General features: G+C 41.3%; 1 protein-coding gene across 1 annotated transcript in view; it reads left to right on the top strand.

The window, feature by feature from the left end:
* Positions 1 to 21,848, top strand: part of Il12rb2 (interleukin 12 receptor subunit beta 2) — a 75,081-nt gene that overhangs the window by 8,354 nt on the left and 44,879 nt on the right. Inside the window, exons 4-8 of the mRNA XM_047557707.1 lie at positions 1,210 to 1,324; positions 2,311 to 2,495; positions 3,710 to 3,852; positions 5,911 to 6,061; positions 17,485 to 17,564. Of these exons, the coding sequence (XP_047413663.1) occupies positions 1,210 to 1,324; positions 2,311 to 2,495; positions 3,710 to 3,852; positions 5,911 to 6,061; positions 17,485 to 17,564 (674 nt within the window). The remainder of the gene's footprint in view (positions 1 to 1,209; positions 1,325 to 2,310; positions 2,496 to 3,709; positions 3,853 to 5,910; positions 6,062 to 17,484; positions 17,565 to 21,848) is intronic.

The raw sequence follows: 21,848 nt of genomic DNA, 5'->3' as shown, positions 1-21,848 counted from the left end.
TAATGCTGTATCTGAGGTACAAGCACACATTTTTATATACATTGCATGCATATATATATAAATATATATATATATTTATATATATATGTATTGTATATATATAACATATGTATACACACACACACACACACACACATATATCCATACACATATATACAAGAAAAAGTCTGTTATTTTAGAACAAGGAAGAGTTCTTTATTTTACTAAATAAGGCCATATGAACTACATATTGTTATACCCATTTTATGGACAAAACTGAAACTCTGAGATGTTAACTTGTCCACGGTCACACAATGTGCTCATGTCTTTGATGAGTGCTAGGAACAAAAATGACATTTGTTTCATCAATCACATCTTTTGGGGAGGCAAACACTATCTAGGGCTTCCATAGTATGCTTGTTTTATCTCACCCAAAAGAGCATGTATCTACATGTGGGTCTCAGTATTAGGGTAGAGTGGGATGATGGACTAAAGTGTTTTCTCTTATCTCTATTGAGTTTGAGAAGCTCCAAATTTCAGTCCCATCTTTCACTAGAAAATGACTTCCTTTAAAAATACATTCCTTGCAGTAGAAGGAAACATGCTTATCTTGTACACCTTGTATTTTCATAGCTAACACTGTTCTTGGCCACTGGAAGGTCCTCAGAGTTTATGTACGTGAAAAATCAACTTATGATGTTCATAAAGTGCTCCAAGCAATGCAGTGCAGAAATTAGATAGAGGTCATACAACCCCTGACTAGAGAAGTTGGTAGTAGTCTTAGCAGCCAATTTCATGTGTGTGGAGAAAAATAGTCCCTAATTTTCAAAGGTTTCTAATAGTGAATCGGCATCACTCTAGAAATGTTAACTTATCATCACCAGGGGAAGAGGAACTGGCGGTGGAGGCTCACCTGTCAGGCAAAATGGCAGAACATAAGGTGAAAGACTTGGACTTGTCCACCACACCAGCGCTGAAGCCCTGATCCTGCTACTTCATAATTTTGCCATCTTGGGCCAGATAGTCCACCTAAGATTTAGTTTCCTCTTTGATAAAATGAGGATGATAATATTCAAATGGGGTAGATTTGAACTTGACAAAACCTGACTTTATCTAGACTTGGGAGACTTGGGGGAGATATTATCATCTTCTTGGCAAATAATAGCAATGTGATTGAAATAGCACCTGCGTGATATTTCAAATATGAAGTCTTACTCTTTCTTTTTAAAGTTGCTCCAGAGCGGCCTCAAAACTTAACTTGTGTACAGGAGGGAGAACGTGGGACGGTGGCCTGCACCTGGGACCGAGGACAAGACACTCACATATACACCAAGTACACTTTACAGTGAGTGAGATTGCAGTTTTTGTTGCTGTTTGTTTGTTTTTGCCACCTGCATGGGGGCGATCCTCTACCACTAAGCTACACCTCCAGCTCAAGACTGCTCTTGCAGTAGTTTTGTAGGTCCTTTCTTAGATGACAATTTAGCAATATCATACAGTTTTATGATATTGCCAGGAGGAGCAGCAACAGATACCCCAAGGCAATGAGATGCTTAAAAACAAACTTCATTCATCAATTAAAATTGGTTCAGACATCTGACCCCTAACATCTTGGGTCTGAGTTATAACTTGGAGGTTTTGTTAGAGCATCCAAGGTCAAGTTAGGGGGTTTCTTCTGCTCAAATATGGTAAACTAACTATAAAATATTCTTCTTCTCCTTTGCAGTTGCAGACTCTTAGGGCCATGATGTATAAATAGACACTTCCTTGTGGTAGCTTTCCATTAGCTTAGAGGAATTTCTTTTTAAAGCAGAGTTGGCTGATGTGAGAGTCCACAGGAGAAGAGGGCCTGGGGAGATTCCATTCCTTAGAGTAGGTTCCATACTGCCCTCAAAGACCCATTTTGGTCTGCACTGTGCCTGAATGAATTGGAGATGGGGTGAGGCAGTGAGACCAGGACTCTGGTCTGCCCACTGATGTGCTGGACACTTTTGTGCAGTCAATGCTGAGTAGCCACAAATCCTTTAGATGCTGGTTGGAACTGCTTGAAAGAGCCAAGATGACAGCTAGGGCTTGGGGAATTCTAGAAGTACAGACACATATACTTATCTATATAAATATCCAGAAAGAACAAAAAAAAAGTTCTGCCAACAAAGAGAGAGGAAAGAAATGTGGAACTGGAACATAAATATTCCTATAGTGTATCCCCTAGCAATAAGACTGACCTGAAAAGATTGTCTACAATTTTATGTTTGAACCTTTGATCTTTTGTGCTGAAAGGTAACAGACACATAAAGTATCTTGCTAAACACAATTTTGTTCTGTTTGTAGGTTAAATGGACCAAAAAATTTAACATGGCAGAAGCAATGCAATAATTATCATTGTGCTCATTTGGACCTTGGAATCAGCCTAACCCCTCAGTTATCTGAATCCAACTTCACAGCCACAGTTACTGCCACCAACAGTCTTGGAAGTTCTTCTTCATTTCCATCTACATTCACATTCCTGGACATAGGTACATTTTATTTCACTTTCTGTAGGTGTGATTCACTGGAACATGAAAATTATTTTTTAAATCACTCAAATCTTCTGTGTATAGCTCTTTGACATTGATGGGAAGTGGACAACAGGACCTTTACCAAACCTGGGTAAAAGATAGAAGTTACTTGTATTCAAGTGTAAGGGCCACACCCCTAGAGTCATGTAAAGATGGCTTCTTTTTTATTATCTCTACTGGAGAAATGAGTCCCTGGCTTCATACCCCATGAAATTGCTATCAACTCAATGCCATCAACTCAAAAGAGTGTCCCAGGCAGTCATTCAGGAAGCTCAGGGGAGGCCCTTCTAGACAGGGATGTCTCTTTACTTCTATGGCTATTTCCCATGTTCAGATTGGCTACAAGTGGACCCGCTGGACTAGAGCAGCCAGGTGTAAACTACAAATAAGATTCATCAAGGTGCTGATGCATCTTGCTCTAAGAATACTTAGCTTCCACTCCCCTCATCAGTGTGCTTACTGGCATAAGTCAGTCCTGGCACATATCTGAGCAAATATCATTGCCCCAGTTGAATCAGAAGCAGTTCTCAGTCATCCCAAGTTCTGACCATCCCAGGTAGGACTGGGCTTCTGGCTGCCTGAAGTTCCTACCTCACTCTTCTCTCTTCCCATGACACCTCTTGGCATATAACTGCTAATCATGAGTTTGATCATAGACACTGACCATGCATTTTCCCTTCACATTGCTTCCATGTCTTTACACAGATCATTCATCTCTTTTGTTTGTTTTGAGACAGAGTTTGACTAAGTTGCTGTGGCTGGTCTAGTACTTGAGATCCTCCTGCCTCAGTCTCCCAAGTCCCTGGGAGTGCAGGTGTGTCTCTCTGTACCTGGCTTCAAGACCACTCATTTCTAAGCTACCCTCTTTCTCCCTGTTCTTTCCTCTCTCCCTCCATCCCATTGCTATGAATTTTTCTACCAGCATTCCTCCTCCTTAAGCAACCACCACTAGCCACCTCTGTCTTCTCAGCCACTGAATCTTTCAGGTTTGGAACATTGGTTTTCCTTCAATCATTGGATTAAGTGGAGTAGTGACACATCCACTACTTGCCAAAAATGAAGCTGGAATTTGGTGAAACCAACTTAATTTTTTTTGTAGTTTGTGTTAGTACATAAAGCCATTTCTGATCATAGTGCCTGAATCACATGTTTTTGTTTGTTCGGGTTACTAGTGAGGCCTCTTCCTCCGTGGAACATCACAATCAAATTTCCAAATGCTTCAGGGAACAGATGTACCCTTCAATGGAGAGATGAGAGATGGGTGCTACTCAATCGTCTCAGATACCGGCCCAGTCACAGCAGGTCCTGGAATATGGTAATGGTCTTCAAGGGGAAGGGAGAAAAGATTACTGAGTTCTTAATATCACTGCAGAAACCTCTGTCTTTTCATATCAAAAAATGGAATTTTAGAATATTTCGGGGGGGGGGGGTATGATTCAGTGGCAGAGTACTTGCCAACATATGTGAGGCCCTGGGTTCAATCCCTAGTACCACAAAAGGAAAAAGAAAAAAAGAATATTTAGCCTGAGGGTACACACCTGTGATCTACCAGAAAGTCATGTTCATCTCTACTAACAAACATCTTGATCATGGATTCTGAATTTTTTTAAGCCACAGGGTTTATAAACCAATGTTAATTTTCTACAACTTATTTTTAGTAAAAAATTTATTTCTCCTTGTTCTTTCATTCTCTAACCCATTATTACTTTTTAACATTTTTAAAAAACGTATTGGAAAGAGGAGTAGCTAGGGAATGTCCACAGAGGCTTATGTGGAACTTAAATAACATGATGAAAAGGCCTACAATTTGGTATAACATTGGGCATTACAATTTTTACAATAAAAAATATAGGATTATGATTTCTTCCAGACTTTTTATATATATAATGACTTATAATAATAATAATGGATCAGTTTCACATATAGCTGATACCTGAAAGATGTAAAAGTAACTAAAATTTTCTTTTGAAGCCAGTTTTGTGTCTGTGTTAAAACATTGATCACATACCAGTTGGATCCAAATAAAAAAAATGATCTCTAGTGTAGAAATTTCTCCAGAGCTTTTTGAAAATTGAAGTTTTCAACCATTAGTTATTTTTCAGCTGATTTCAGGATCTTCCTGGGAACATGAATAGATGGGTTCTTAGTTCCAGGAGATGTCATTTCTATTTTTTAAAATGAGAAACTACTATTTAAGATTAGTGTCATGTATGTTCAGTAACACAGTCATTGCTATTTCTTCCCATTGAATGTAGGAAAAATAAAAAGAGTCATCTGGTTTGGTTTCTTTCTTTTATGTTAAAATTCTTTATGTAATTTTGTATTAACCATCACTTTAAAAAATTGTGCCAGGTGCAGTGTCGCACCCCTGTAACCCTAGTTACTTGGGAGGCTGAGGCAGTAGGATTATAAGTTCAAAGCCAGACTCAGCAATTTAGCAAGACCCTACACAACTTAGTGAGACCCTGTGTCAAAATAAAACACAAAAAGGGCTGGGGATGTAGTTTAGTGGTTAAGCGCACTTAGGTTCAATCCCTGTGTTTTAATCAGCTTTTTTGCCACTGCATCTAAAAGACCTGACCTGCACATTTGTAGAGGAGGAAAAGTTTATTGGGGGCTCACAGTTTCAGAGGTCTCAAGCCATAGATAGCAGAATCCATTCCTCGGGGCTCAAGGTTTGACAGAACAACATGGCGGAAGATTGTGGCAGAGGGAAGCATTACACATGATCAGGAAGCAGAGAGAGACTCCACCCTCCAGATACAAAATTTATACCCCGGGCCACATCCCCAGGGACCCATCTCCTCCACTCCGCCTGCCTTTAGTCACCACTCAGCTAATCCCCATCAGGGGATTAACTCACTGATTGAATTAAGGCTCTTATAATCATTTCTCCTCTAAACCTTCTTGTATTGTCTCACACATGAGCTTTTTTGGGGACATCTCACATCCAAACCATAACACCCTGGTACCAAACAAATGCACAAAAATCTTGTTTGTCCCCCTATTCCAAAATTCTGTTCCTCAGCAAGATTGACTTACTAGTTTCCAAAAAATGAGTGAGAATATGTGACTTCTGTCACTAGACACTGGGAAGGGCCAGGGGCAGGGGGAGTTCAATAAGGGGACCAGAGCCCAGCAGAGGGATTTCTTCTGATTCTTCTCTAACCTAGTAGAGTTTGTTTTAAAAATCTATGATATATTTCACATGCCTCAAGAAGAAGATTGCTGAATTCCCAACACATAAAAATGATTAATGTTTGAAGAGAGGTACGTGCTTATTACTCTGATTAGATTGTTGCACACTGTAGATGTGTATTAACATAATATACAAATATTACTTCTCAATTTGCAAAATCTTGTCGGATTCAAGGTTACTGTCATGAATGCCAGAGGAAGCCATGACTTGCTGGATCTGAAACCATTTACAGAATATGAATTTCAGATTTCCTCCAAGCTACATCTTTTTAGAGGCAGCTGGAGTGAGTGGAGCCAATCATGGACAGCACACACACCGGAGGAAGGTACGTGTGCAAGGGAAAAGGAGGGAGAGGAGGAAAACATGGGAAGAGGATTCGGTGATTCCCTTGGAGTCAAATCTCTGAGACATTTGTGCTGAATCAGAAAGTACGATTGCATTAATTAGCATGTCAATTTTAACATTAGCTTAAGTATGCCCAGAGAGAGAGAAAGAGAAAGATGTCTATATTGCTAGGAAAATTTTAACATTAGGCAAGTCCTGTTTGCCACTGGTCACATAGGCTACAAGTTTGTGACTCAGTAATGTTTGGTTAAACTCTATCTATTTCTCCTCCTATCCTGGTAATTCTGTTATCCCACAAAACTGTACCCAATAATTAATCTCATTCCTTTGTAGTTAAATCTTGATGCATCTTATCTTTTTGATCCTCTGAAAATTAAAATGACTCCATAAGCCATACTAAAAGCTTGAAAGGAAGTAGACTCAGAAGACATAATATTTTAAAATAAAATGTAATATATAGCAATTCTCCCTTCTCCAAATATACAGTGCAGCACTTTTTCAAGCCTTTGATCTTCAGTGCTCAGATAAGCACCACCACATCTCCCACAGCTGAGAAAAACACAGCAAATGTATTTTTCAGTCTGATAGACTTTTCTTTTGGGTAATTATTGGGAAAGTAAGTTTTTTGAAGTGTAAGCAAACATCTTACTGAAGCAAAAATGCCTACATGAACTTTATGTCAATATAACAAGCCTTTGGAGATGCAAGAAATTATCATCTAAATATTAGTTTTTAAAAGTACTCAATTACCTGGGCACAGTGGCACATGCCTATAACTGCAGTGACTTGGGAAGCTGAGGCAGGAGGATTCAAGGCCAAGCCTCAGCAACTTAGCACCACCCTGTCTCAAAATAAAAAATAAAAAGCGTTGGAGATATGTATCAGTGATAAACACCCCTGGGTTCAATCTCCAGTGCCAAAAAATAAAAAGAAAGAAAGCATTCAATTAATAGTATAGTATAGAATTTTTCAGAATTTATGTAAATTTGGCTCAAAGGAAAAATTATTGGTATATAACCCACTACTTATTACCTGGAGTTTTATTTTTATTTATTTATTTTTTTTTGCGGTGCTGGGAATTGAACCCAGGGCCTTGTGCTTTCGAGGACAGCACTCTACCAACTGAGCTATACCCCCAGCCCCATGATATTAACGTGAGAAACCTAAATGCTTTTTTGTGAGATTTGTGGATATGTGTGTGTGTGTGTGTGAAATAGACTTGTGATTATGTTGCACTCATTTTCTTGGAGCTCCTGGTGGCTTTTGGTAACTGATGACACTCAGTGATGATGTACCAGTGGCATTCAAGGTCCAACAGGGGATCCATTAGATTATTATACCTAATATATAATTTGTGGAATAATCTTATAGTCTTCCTTTCTTCTTATATTAATTGCATTAATTTAAAAGAAATTTTAAAATCAATTCACCCAACAAATGATAACTGATTACCTCTCATTTTCTGAAAATAAATCTTTTAATGTTGATCTCGATCAGAAAGGTGTAAAAGGTTTTTGTTTTAAGGATTTAAGTTTTTTAATTTTTTTTTTTTTTTTTTAGTTGTAGACAGACACAGTACCTTTATTTTATTTATTTATTTTTATGCAGCACTGAGGATTGAACCCAGTACCTCACACATGCTAGGCAAGAGCTCTACCACTGAGCCACAACTCTGGCCCATGGAAAGGTTTTTCTATTATTTTCTGTAAGCATTTATCTCTTCAATTAAAACTTCAAGGCAGGATAGTAATTCTTATATCCTAAACTATGAACCATCATCATGTCCATGAGCAGCTCCTGGTGATGGTTGTGAGGCCGCCAGAGGTGATGAGCTGAGCCCTGGAGGCTGCTTATCAGAGCCGCTGCCGGCATTCATAGAGAAACTGAGCTCACCAAGCGCCTTGGCTTCCTTTCCACATCTGAATCTCCCTTTTCTGTGCTCCATATTTCTGGGGGGTTGTCATAAGGTCTCTTTGCTCTTACCCTAAGCTGTGTGGTTTTCAGCCCTTACCACTGTTTCTGTCATCGGTTTCTTTATGAAACACCAACTGATGTAAACCTAAAAGGTGTGAATTTTTTTTAACACTTCTTCCTTTTAACTCTTTAAATGTGTACTCATATATAACTTGGCATTAAAAAAAATTACTAGTAAGCTTTTTTTAGGTACTCTCTAAAACTGTGTATGATTGCAGCCTTGAATTCCCCAAATGCAGAGGAACCTACTGTCTCCAGGTGAACAGGGCAGCTCCTTGCCTCCTTTCAGCAGGGTAGGGCCTTCTTTACTCCATTTGGACCTTTCTTTTGTTAGTAAGTTCAACTCCTGCAATGGCCCTCCAGGAGAAATGACCACGAAGTAAGAGGTAGAAGGAAAGAAATCACTTTCTTGTGTTTAAGAGAACCATTCCCAAATCAGCATCCATGTAAAACAGACTTGATACTGGGAAGTGAACAGTTGTATTTTCCTTCCAGTGGGAGAACATTCTGCAATCTGGACTTTGAGGTGTCCAGACATGTATGAGAATATGCTAGGGGTTGGGGCGGGTGATCCCTCACCATTCAGAACACCCAGGAGAAGTCTCCACAATGATAAATAAGTTGTTCTTTAGAGCATCTTATCGATACATTTCTATCTGTTCATTCTCCATTTTTTAAAGTCTTATTTACATGTTTTGGCATTAGTCAACTCTGTTATGGACGATTAACAAAGCATTGTGCATGCTTGGACCACAGTGATAAAGGAGAAATCCTCCTGATCCGTGTGACAGCACAGATGAGCGGGGAGAGATGTCCAAAGTAAGAGAAAACGCAGTAACCAGCTGCAGCCTCCCTTCTCATATTGAGAAGCCAGGGAATTCATTCATTCATTCATTCATCCATTCATTCGTTACTTAGAAATATTTCCAAGATAGGGTAGATGAGAACAATTAAATTCTAGAGGTTACTTATCATTTTGGATAACAAGTGGTTTTTTTCTTTTTCTTTTTTTTAACAACCTGGCTTTGGGATTAGCAAACATTTTCTCTACAGATCAGATAGTAAATATTTTCAGTTTTATAGACTATACAGTCCCTACCATGACTACTATACTTTGCTGTTGTAGCATGCAAGCAATTATTGACAATATGTCAACAAAGAGACACAGCTGGGTTCCAATAAAACTTTATGGGCACTGACATTTGAATATTATATAATTTTCTTGTCACTAAAAACGATTCCTCTTTTGATATTTTTCAACCATTTAAAAATGTAAAACCATTTTTAGTTTTCTGTCACACAAAAATGGACAGCAGACTGGCTTTAGCCCACGTGCCATAGCATGTCAACCCCTAAACTAACTATAAGCAAACTTGTAGGCTTCATACTTGTCTCTTTGCCTAATGCTGGAGGACATGAGAATGAACAGTTCTTTGCCTTTCTGAAGGGACTCACATGCAAACATTTTCATTAGAAGGAAATGTCCCTACTCCCTTTTCTTCTCCTTTGAGTCTCCTCTCAAATTAGCATCCATCCTGGAAGAGTTAACACTTTTGCTGAACTTTTTGACAAGATGGTGACCACCCCAACAGGAAGCAATGTTTGTTCATGATCCCTCTAAACAGAAACCACTGAAAAGAATATATGCTTTTCTGCATGGTCTGTAGAACATGTATGTATCAGGAGCTATGCCAGGTACTAGGACATAATGACAACCAGTCAGAACCTCAGACTGAGGCAGTTACAGTTTATCTTGGAAGGTCAGGGTAACATTCCCAGGGGAGGTTAACACAAGATGAAATGCAAAGTCCAAAGGGAATCTGGTAGTTTTCCTCCCTACTGTGAACTAAATGTTTATATCCCCACAAATTCCTATGTGGAAGCCCTAACCCCTGATGTAATGGTATTAGGAGGTGGGACCCTTGGGAGGTAATTAGATCATGAGAGTGGGGCCCTCGTGAATGGATAGTGCCCTTATAAGAAGAGACAAGAGCACACACACTTTCTCTCTCTGTGTTTGCCATATGAGAATATGACTCTCACCAGATACCAGAGCTCATAGCACTGTGATCTTGGACTTCCTGCCTCCAGAACTGTGAGGAATAGATGTCTGTTATTTAAGCCAGTCAGTCTAGCATTTTTATTATAATAGCCAAAACCAGCTCAGACATTCCATCTAGAACATAAAGCCTGCAAGCTCATTGTAGTAGGGGACGGGAGCGATTTCTTCCATGAAATACTGGATTCTCTTATTCTCTGAAGTCTCAGGTTCTGACCACCTATTTGGTATCTTCACTTAAATGTCAACAACACCCCAAACCACAAATAGCCTAAATAAAGACTTCCATTTTTCCTCTAAAGCGAGATGTTTCCAAAGTGCTTCTGCTTCAGTCTTTCCCACGTCAGTAAACCATCGTCGTCTTAGTCACGCAGGTGTCTTTTTCATGTTGGCACCACTATCCCAGATTATGTGTTTGTCATTCTCATATAGAGCTTCCACAAATAGGTCCCTCCAAACAATGTTTAGTTTCGCTTGTTTAAGGAACTCTATAAAATTATGTGCCATATGTAATCTGCAACTCACAAGGCCCTCATTGGTTGTAGGGTGGAAGAAACGATGTGGGTGAACTAGGACACTTGGTTTCCTCACTATCTTCTCATGTATAATCGTGTCTCCAAATAAAGTCTTTGCAAATTAAATGTTTAAAAAAAGTGAGGGGAGGAAAAAAAAAAAGAAACACTCCCTTAACTTGTGAGCTGGATGTTAGAAGGTTATGTTTCTTAAAGAAGAAGGGGTGGGGGAGATGGAGGAAATACTCAGCTGTATCCAATGCTAAGCCCAATGAAATCAGAACAGAGACGCGACTGTGAGATTTGGCAACATGGACAGGCAGGAGCTGTAGCATGGCCAGGAATCTCAGCTATCATGGGGTGAGAGCAAATGTGAAGTAAAGGAATGAAGACTGCAGCGATTCATAGTGCTTTTCAGAGAGTTCTATGAAAGGGAAGAGATGTAAGGTGGTGTTTGGTATTAAGAAATTCTATTTGTTTTTGTTTTAAACTCAGAGATAATGCAGTGTACTTGCAAGGGAAAAATAAGTGCCCAACAGGGAAAAATGAATGATACAGGGACGTGGGGGATAAATGCAGGAGAAAGGTCCTTGACAAAGCAAGAGGAGGGGAGTCCGAGCTCTGGTTAACAATTTGGATGGGGATGGAAGTAAGATGCTTCACCGTTATAACAGTGAGAGTATTGTCGGGCTGCTAATGGGGAAGTCTGAAGTGTTTTCTCTTTTCTTTTCCTTTCCTTTTCCTTTTCCTTTTCCTTTCCTTCTCTCTCTTTCCTTTCTTTCTTTCCTTCCTTTCTTCTTCTTTTTTTTTTCTTGTACTGAGGATTGAACCCAGACTGCTCTACCACTGAGTTACACCCCAACCCTTTTTTTTATTTTGAGATGGGGTCTCACTAAGTCACCCAGGCTAGTCTCAAACTTACAATTCCTGTGCCTCAGCTTCCCTAGTAGCAGTTTGAAAGTTCTCGTAGTGGAGGACATGAGGGAATTCTGTCTGACTGTTATCCTTCACTCAGTGAAGTCAGATGTAGTCATGAGTGGAGAGAAACAGATGATTAGAAGTGGACAGGTGGGGGACTGGCAATACCAGCCCTTGGGAACAGCCCTCATGTGCATGACAAGCCACCAAGAGTAATGACAGGAAAGAGGTAGAAAGGGAGAGAGTGAGCCAGTGCTAAGTCATCAGGCAGGGGAGACAGGGGAGGCTACCAGACTTCGCAGGAGGCACAGCAGGTGGCAGTCTGAAGGTGTGGACCTACTTCTAAACACTTGTCTACTCAAGTCACTGGAAGGCCTGTTTGAATTGAGTATTAGAAACTAGACTTTAGATTAATGTCATCACATCCCAAAAAGTGCACATCAAGGAACCAAGAGGATGAATGGCTTACCTCTGCCTTTCCTGCCCTGAGCATGACTTGGACCAGGATGAGACAAAATCTCTTTGTTCCTTCTCCATTCGCATCCTTCGGGATCTCCCCACTTTCCCTCACTGGGAAATTCCTGCAAAGTGACTGCAATTTTCTCCCTGCAATCCAGTTTCTCGGGTTCAGGGTCCCTGCACTTGCCTCGGCTTCAGATATGAATGCTAGTCTCAAGAGTAGTGCACGGCTTGGTTCTCACTGGTTTACCACCTAAACGGTTTCATAGAATCCTAGATTCTCAGCATTGCAGAATGAACTCTCAAAGTCATTAACTGTGGGGGTTCTCTCTGCCACGTCCTGCATGCAGGAGAAAAGGGTTAACTGCCAGAGGAAGATATTGGCGGTTTTTCTATTACCCAAAAAAACTCATCTACTCAATAAGCACACAAGAACCAATACTCTTTCAAATGAGAGGGGGCATGACGGGTCTGGCCATACCAGCTCTGGTCTCTTACCACAACACGGAGTAGCTCAAATCTCCTTTATTTATAAGATACAGGTAAAGGGGGCCAGGACTGGGAGGAGCTGCTTCTGTGATGGACAGGATAGGGTGGAGTTAGGGAAGCCATTCTCTTGGGGGAAAATTCCAGAAGGAAACAGGGAACCACTCCCACGCAGTGCCACATGCTTCCCAGCAATTCCTAGAAGCCAGGTCTCTGCATCCCATAGCTCAACCTAGTCAAATTCTACTAAATAAAGACGGTGTTATAGGGTGCAACTTAAGAACAGACCAATCACCACTGAGAAGTCCAAATTTGAGAGTCTTTATTAAGCCGGCCAACTGACTGTCTCACATAATGCCCCAAAAAATGGCTATTGGGAGAACAGCCCCAACCACAGGGTGTAGGGGTTCTTATACCAAAAATTACATTAATCACAAGTGTCTGTTGCTATGATTCGAAATTACACATTAACAACATGAGATCATCGACAGAGGGGGAAGTGGGTCAAAATGACCCTTACCTAGGTACAAACTAAAGAATGGTTGCTAACATCCGCACAATCACTGTCTGCATGGTACACTGTTTAGGAGCAATAGGAATCAAAAGAGAGCAATTTTTCTTTACGTAGGAATTATCATTCTGTATTGTTAAACATGTCACACTAAGTAACTGATGATGGGCACAGAGGCGGGGTGTTCCCATGGGAGAAGCTTATTTCCTACATAACATGGAGTCTCAGAGCAAAATGGAGTCTGTTCAGTCATTTCCCTTAGAGTCTGACGTATAACATTCTCATGGAACCAGATCTGTCAGCCCATCACAATGGCTTCCCACAATTAACCATTTGGGCTGTTTCCTGGTTAATATAGGAGCCCCTTTCTTTTCACATGGGAAGCTTCCTCCTCTTTCAGTCTCCTGCTTTCCCCTTTACACAGAAGGTAGTTTCATCTCAGAAGAGCTGACTTCCATTTCTCATATTTGTATTTTTAGTCATTTTTACCCATTTATGTTGAATTCACTTGATCACATTGGCCTTTGACTTTCTTTTTCTCACTTCCCTACAATAGTTTTACCTGTCTTTTGATAGATAACACTGAGGTTAGAACTTTAAGTGATTTTGTGACTGTTGAATGTCAAAGAATTCTCCTTACTGTTAGCCCTTATGTTGTTTTAAGCAGGAGAGATTTGACACGCCTGCTCATGAAATTTTGCACTTTGAAACTCATACAGATTCAACTAATGATTTCTCTCCTGTGGAGGCATACACCACAGGTGGGCACCTTTAAAATTTCAGTTTCACTGCAATTTATTCTGGGAAGAGGGTGTAATTCTAGGATTTGATTCTTTGCTCTGTAATAATCTATTAGGTTGGGGAACTTTAATGAGGCAATGAACATTTATTTTAAATTTGTTGCCAGTGTGTAATGAAATGAAGGCATTTACTGCTATGAGCAAGTCAACTGCTTTGATGCTGAGCACACTTGATCCTAATTACATAGTCAAGGTCTAGACCATCAAGTTTGCAGAATGTTCATATCTTTGCACAGTATAATGGGCTGTAATGGGAAATGGGAAGTTGGGCCCTTGGAGAAGCCAGAACTGGAGGCTCAGCTCTCCTTTTTGCCGTTTACCAGTTAAGTTTTTTTTTTTTTTTTTTTTTTTTTGGCAGGAAGTATCAGGGATTGAACCCAGAGATGCTTAATCACTGAGCCACATCCCCAGTTGGTTTTATATTTTATTTTGAGACAAGGCCTCACTAAGTTACTGAAGCTGGCTTTGAGCTTGCAATCCTCCTGTCTTAGCCTCCCAAGTCATTAGGATTGCAGGCATTCACCACCATGCCCAGCTTCTAAGCCTTTTGTAAACCATCTATCCTCAGCCTCCTCGTCCTCAACTGAACAACAGTGTGCTCCTCTGCACCCTCTGCATTGTGTGAGCATCGGATATGTGTATGAAGTGTCCAAGCATTACCTGGCTCGTAGGAGGTGGCAGTGTATTCAGCGTCAGGTTCCCTTTCTTCAGTTGCCTGTACTGTTTTCTTTTTGGCATCTGGACTAGGAGAAAGAAGGCCCGGGTTTGCTTTTTGGGACTCTCTTCATAATCCTGAAGAATTTAGAGCGTTTTCAGAATGTTTAGTGGAAGTTTTTCTTAACTCTCAGTCCTTGACACAAGGTTAAATAGTATCACCGATGGGAGGATGGGGGGTTGAAACGGCTTTAGCAAAGAGCAGGGGGTGTTTAGAAAACACGAAAAGTGAAGAGAATGAGAGAAGCAGAAAGAGGAAGTGAGCAAAGGAAAAAATAGCCACAAAACAGGTCCTCCTGATGGGGGTGGGAGGATTTTAAAGAAATCATAAGCTTTCTCAGGGCCAGGCCACTGGGTGATGCAGAGCTGAGGCTATGGCTACTATGGATTCAAACAGTCTTGTGTTCAAAGCCTGCCTTCCCTGATTACTAGTTCTGGCATTTTGTTTTGTTTTGTTGATACCGAGGATTGAACTCAGGGACACTCAACCACTGAGCCACATCTGCAGTCCAATTTTGTATTATTTAGAGACTGGGTCTCACTGCATTGCTCAGGACCTCACTTTTGCTGAGACTGGCTTTGAACTCATGATCCTCCTGCCTCAGCCTCCTGAGTCACTGGGATTACAGGTGTGTGCCACCACGCCAGGCTAGTTCTGGGGTCTTGAACAAATTTCTTACCCTCTCAGCACTTCAGTTTTCAAATGAAGAAAATGGCGAAAGCTAAATCTGCTGAGAGCTTACCATGTGCCATCTCTCTCCATTTAAATTCTCAAGATAGCCCCATTCAAGGTGCAGAATTAACTTCCTCATGTGACATGGGGAAGCTGGCTGAAGGACACAGCTAATGTTTCTTTCGGATCACAGAGCTCTTAGATAACCTGGTTCTTGGAGCTTACACTTGAACCCTTGTGGGGAGTGGAGATGTTACTGAAAGCTCGGTCCTCGTCCCTGATGCCAGTCCCATAATGAGGACATGGTTTTGAGAAAAAGGAAAATTTCATAGCTTTGCTGGCAAAGGAGAAAGACAGGGGACTCCTGTCCCAGAGGCTGTGATTCTGCCCATCAGCAGAAACAGGGGGCTTCTAAAGAGGTGATTCAAAGGCTACGTTCCACGTGTCTCTGTTAGAGTTGTAATTCACTTGTTAATTTGGGAGGTAGTCATTTCTGAGATCTTCTGGTGACTTCCCCAAAGTCTGGATTACTCCATTCCTATGGTGGGTGTGTGTTCAAAGATGGATAACTCTGCCTAGGATGGGGAGAAAGGTAATCCTGTTTCCTTTGAGATTAGGGATGGGGAGAGATTAGGGAGGAGCAGGGAGAGAGGAAGAGAAAGAGACTGTCCATTTTAAAAATAAGTGGCAGTGACAGAGCAGCAAGGGCTACATTCAAAGCATAAAGTGGAGCACTCTTTTACAGGGAGGATGTGAGATGGGATGTGAACAGGCTCACACAGGGCCTGCCCAGTAAGGCAGGCACATCTGTTCCCTCCCTTTCCCTTTTGCTCTTCTCTCCTTGGCTGCTTGTCTTGTTATCCAGGTGGTAAAACTTAATTTTCTAGAAATTTCCATGTGGTTAAATGGAATTTTCTACTCCAGAAGGAACCCCAATGTAGTCTCACCTCAAAAATACTCTTTCAGGGAAAAGAGGGGTGGGAGGGGTAGGGGGGAAGGGAAAAAAATAACAGAATGAATCAAACAACATTACCCTATGTAAATTTATGATTACACAAATGATATGCCTTGACTCCATGTACAAATAGAGAAACAACATGTATCCCATTTGTTTACAATAAAAAAAAAAATGTTCTGGGGAAAAAAAAAAAATACTCTTTCACTGTTAAGGAAGTTGGCCAGACCTGGTGGTACACCCTTGTAATCCCAGTGACTCGAGAGGCTGAGGCAGGAGGATCACTAGTTCAAAGTCAGTCTCAGCAATTTAGGGAAGCCCTAAGCAACTCGGCAAGACTCTGTCTCTAAAGAAAATATAAAAGGGCTTGGGATATTGCTCAGTTGTTAAGTACCCTGGGTTCAATCCTCAGTATTCAAAAAAGAAAAAAAAAAAGGGGAAATTGGTTTGTTACAAACAAAGCCTGTTTTCAGGTATTGTTTCTATTGATTCCACTCCTGGCTATAAATCAAAGCAAATCTAATAACATATTAGTAGAGGAAATAAAACTACTTCACCCACCTCTCTCTCTGTCACACACACACACCACAAATTGATTGTTCTCTTCTTTTCAAGTATGCTTGACTTTCTCAAATGAAATTAGACTGTATTTGACCATTGCTGTATGAATAGATGGTTATTTCTTCTATCAATTCTATCAGTTCAGTCTTTGTTTTGGCATCAAATAGATAATATTGTCTGATTTGTTCATTCATTTATTCATCTTTTAACAATTACTGGGTGCCTATTAAACACTGCTCTGGGTATTGGGAATTTTAAGATAAATGAGGTGGTCCTTCCTTTCAAGTGGGTAATTGTCTAAAGATCAAACCCAAATAACTAAACTATAACCTAAGTCAGGATTGAACATAAATATAAGGCTTGTCATTTGCATTTGTGTTTTGTGTTTTTGCAATATTTATTTTCCTTATGTCTTTATTTTTGTATTAAGAATTCTTTCTACAGTCCACTAAAAAAGAAATAACCAAACATACTCTCTCTGAGTTTTTAAAATCAAATTCCTGTGTACAAATGAAACATGTATTAATACATGTTAAGGGAAACTTAGGAAATGAATTTTCTCATCATCTAAAAAAAATCTTTTTAAAGTAACCTTGTTTTTTCTGACTTTTTGACCAAAGATATACTTGTTTGTTGTTAAATAAAAGATACTGTTTTACAAAGAAAATCAAAATTATTCTATAATCCTACCCTCTAGAGTTATTCATTGAATAACCACTTTTAAAGGTTTTCTATTGTGCAAATATTTATGAAAATGTGGTTTCCCACCCCTTCAAATCAGAGCCTACGGGGACCTTAGATGTCTGGTACACGAAACAGCCTGTGGACTACAATAGACAACGGATTTCTCTTTTCTGGAAGGTAAGTTTTCAGTGTCAACTTTAAACTCAAGGAGATTATATATTTGAATGATTATATGTCTTCAAGGCAGAAAAATACCTTCTATTTTTGTTGTGGCTTTTTAAAAACATATCTTTGTTGCCAAAAGCTCAGTCCTTGTCCCTGATGCCAATTCAATATAAAAAGGACATGGTTTTGAGAAACCAGAAAAAGAAGGTTTATTGCTTTGCTAGCCAAGGAGAAACCCAGGGAACTCCTGACCCAGAGGCTGTGATTCTGCCCATCATGGGGTACAGGGGTGGGTTTTAAGAGGTGATTCAGAGAAAATGAGATTAGGGAGGGAGATCAAGAGGGAGAAGTTTAGGGAAAAGAAGATCAGGGAGAAGTTCAGGGAAAAGGTTGCAGAAAAAAAAACACAGAAGTTTCAAAGCGACAAGGGTTATAGTCAATTCATCAAGTGAATCCCTGTTACATTTTTAGTTGTAGATGAACACAGTACTTTTATTTATTTATTTTCATGTAGTGCCAAGGATCAAACCTGGTGCCTCTCACGTGCTAGGCAAGAGCTCCACCACTGAACTACAACCCCAGCCCCTCTGTTGTGGCTTTGATATGAGGCTTCAATGCCTGTGTAGGAGCTCACTTTGTCAGACTTACCCCTGATCCCTGCTGCACTGCTGCGTACCTGCCAGATGAGGTGGGGGACTCCAGCCCAGGCCCACCCTCCTGCCATTGGAGCCTTTCTTCATTCCACTTCCGGGTGGATCGAGGTCCTTCCGTTCCAGCATTTCCATCCTCTGATTCTGACTGCACTGTCTCTTTTTACTGTTGTCTCTCTGTCTCTCTCTCTCTCTCTCTCTCTCTCTCTCTGTTACCAAAAGTTTGGTCCTGGTCCCTGATGCCAATCCAATAATGAGGATATGGTTTTGAGAAAAAGGGAAAAGAAGGCCTTGATTCTGCCCCTCAAGGGGAGCAGGAGGCTTGTAAAGAGGTGACTCAAAGGCTACGTTCCACCTGTCTCTATTGGAGTTGTAATTCACTTGTTAATTTGGGAGGTAGTCATTTCTGAGATCTTCCGGTGCCATCCTCCAAGTCTGGATTACTCCATTCCTATGGTGGGTGTGTGTCCAAGGTTGGATAACTCTGCCTAAAATAGGGAGAAAGGTAATCCTGTTTCCTCTAAGATTAGGGTTGGGGAGAGATTAGGGAGGAGCAGGGAGAGAGGAAGAGAAAGAAACATGTCAACTTTAAAAATAAGTCACAGTGGCAGAGCAGCAAGGGCTACATTTAAAGCATAAGGTGGACCACTGTTACCTCTGCCCGCCTCCCTTACATAAGTGTGTCCAGCAGTGATCATTGTAACTTAGTCAAGACTTGGGAAACAGAGAAATCTGTGGGTATGGATATTTAGGAATGTATTTTCTATAGTCACTGAAAGAGAGAGGGTGTAAAGAGAGAGGAATATTTGTAGTAGTAGAAAAGAGCATGAATAGGAGTAGAAAGTAGCGCTTCCTCAATGGACGTAAAACAGGGATAGATTAGGCCACCTTCCAGAACCCTTACTGCAGAATACGAGAGTTTCACCTAGTGCCAGAAGCCACCATTGCCTGACCATTCAGTCCTCACAAAACCCTGTGAGGTGATAACATCCACCTAGCAGATAAGAAAACCAAGCATCAGGAAGAGGAAGTTCTTGCTCAATGTCACCCATCCACTAACTGCACGGCTGGGACTGAAGCCTCTCCTCAACTTCATGACTCATCTTTGTTGAAAGAAAATGCTATTTGAATTGAGCTATTGATTGATCATAAGAAAAGTCTCCTAGTGAGTGTACACTTCTTTATTCCTCAAACTCATATTCCTCTCACTACACCTCTTCCAGTCGAGGGCAAACAGTTTTGGAATTATGAACCCAATGAGCAGGAAACCAGAAGGGTCACAATAATGAATATGATGTCCTCCGATGGGCTTCAACAGTTGCTGTCTTCTTCAATTTTAAGAAATGAGGCCCCCCCGCCTTTCTCTCTCTCTCTCTCCCCTCCTCCCCTTCCCATGTCTGGTGTACTAAAAATAGCCTGGTGACTCATGATCTAGCTCTTCCCTTTGAAACTAACTCTGCAGCTCAACATTTATTTTAGAATAAATCTGCTTTTTAATAATAAGAAAATTCTCAAAGCAGGATATGGACATGCAGAGAAGCTGCAAATTGTGAATGTTACAGTAGAAAATAGCTCAATTGTTGGTTTTCATTTTCACAAGGAAGGAATTGGTTAACACCCAAATTCCTCCCTCAAAGAAAGAAAATTTCTCCTCAAAAAAAAAAAAAAAAATCCTCAACAGTGATCTGAAAGATAGCTTTGTGAATCTTCTTTCATGTCTCTCTACTCAAGGGTTCCTCTCGGCAGAAAGAGGGTAACGATAATGGAATCTGCAAAGCCAAGAAGACCAGTGTGGGCTCAATAAATGAGGGACACAAATGGTTAGAAACCATGAGCAGGGAGGGGCTCCAAGTGTTACTAGCATGCCCGTGTGCTTCTTGGGGTGTCAGAGACTGCAGACGGGGGCATCACCACGGTGGTCTGAAAGCAGTATCAGAGGAAAGTCAAAGTCAATGTCTGTTAACCACAGGTAATGCTCAGCAAATGTGCACATGCAAATGCTTCTCAGTGACTCACTTTGACCTTGTCCCCATCCTCACTAGTTTCTAGAGACCTTGGAACTCAAAGGGTCTTCAATGCCCTTTAATCTGCCCTTCCTCTCATTGTAAACAGCACTTCTACTTCTGCCAGGAGAGACAGAAGTCTCTGCTGGCACCCCCACCTCCTGCGCACGCGCGCGCACACACACACACACACACACACACACACCCCTTTTGCAGGCAGCCCACACCATGGTTGGACGCCTCTTGCCATTAGAACACTCTTTTATGTAACCAGAATTGTCCTGAGAAGGGTGACCTGGACTAAAACCGGCCTTTGTTAGAAACCAAAAAGGTCAATACTAGAAGTATCTATGATTGACACCAGATGTAGTCATCACAGAGCTGTTAAAATCCTTCAGTGATTCTCCAACCAGAGGGGCTCTCCAAGAAAAGTTGGGTCCAGTCCTAACTTTTGCAGGGCCATTATAGGATCAAGTCCTTTTCTGTCAAGTCCAGGACTGTCCAGTGGCCCCCAACAGGCCACTCTGTCCAGAGTGAGGATGAAAACACTACCCAGAGCACCTGGGATGAACAGTCTTGCTTTGGACCTCAGAACCACACACCTCTAGAGCCACAGGGATGCTGTCCCATCCCTCCTTTTATAAATGTGAAAGCTGAGGTTTCAAGAGAGTTTCCAATGAGAGGCCTTCAGGGAACATAGCCCTGTTGCAGAGGACATAGATTGCTGCCCCTTCTCTGTGAACCCGGCCTGCCCCCCTTTTCCTGCTGGGGTTCCTCCTGCCACACTCAGACAGGCCTGGGGATTCAAAGGGGTGGTGCTGAGGCACAAGGGACTCATCTGACGTCAGCTAGGTTGGTCGCTTCGTGGTGGGCCCAAGTCATGCCTCGCTGAATAGAGACGCGGTGCACTGGGGTTTTTCTTTTTTGAGCAACACGGGGAAACCAAATGCAGGGGCCACCCCACAATGGCAGAGGAGGGTACCAACGGAAGCCCCAGGTAAAACCCCGCAAGCCAGTGAACAAAGAGCACGTTCCTCACGTCAGGAGACATGTGAGATGACCTTTCGCTTTTGTAGGATGTTTACATTAGAGGAGAACACTTCTTGCTGAGAGGATGCAGCCCCTGTGGGAGGTGGGTGTTGTATGCGTGTGAATGCATGTGAGTTTCGTGTGTGAGAGGTGTGTTTGTGCGTATACAAACACATGTGAGTGTGAGGGTGTCAGTGTGTGTGTGAACATGTGTTCATGCATGTGTGCAAGGGTGTGAGAGTTGTGAATGTACGTGGCTGGGTGAGGCTGGCAACGTGCCTGTGAGCGTTGGAAGGTGTTTGTGGGTAGAGCAGACGGGCGTGGTGTGAGCATGTGAATGTGAGTGTGCATACGTGTGAGGGTGAGCATGTGTGAGTGTGTGGGTGTGTTGAGGGTGAAGGAGACCTTTGCTTTGTTGTTATGGTTTCCACACCGTTACTCATTTCCTCACACCTTGGTTTCTCCTGAAAGCTCCATTTCTTTCAAACTATCCTGTACTTTTTTTTTAATCATAGCTATTTTTAAGAGAAAAGGTATTTTCTAGGTTAAAGCCAAAACATACAACCTAATCTATGAAATGAAATAAAAATGCCTATGCCTAGGCATTGTTAAAA

The sequence above is a fragment of the Sciurus carolinensis genome, chromosome 1 (assembly GCF_902686445.1).
Source record: "Sciurus carolinensis chromosome 1, mSciCar1.2, whole genome shotgun sequence".
Lineage (NCBI taxonomy): Eukaryota > Metazoa > Chordata > Mammalia > Rodentia > Sciuridae > Sciurus > Sciurus carolinensis.
This window is presented reverse-complemented; position numbering and strand designations above follow the sequence as displayed.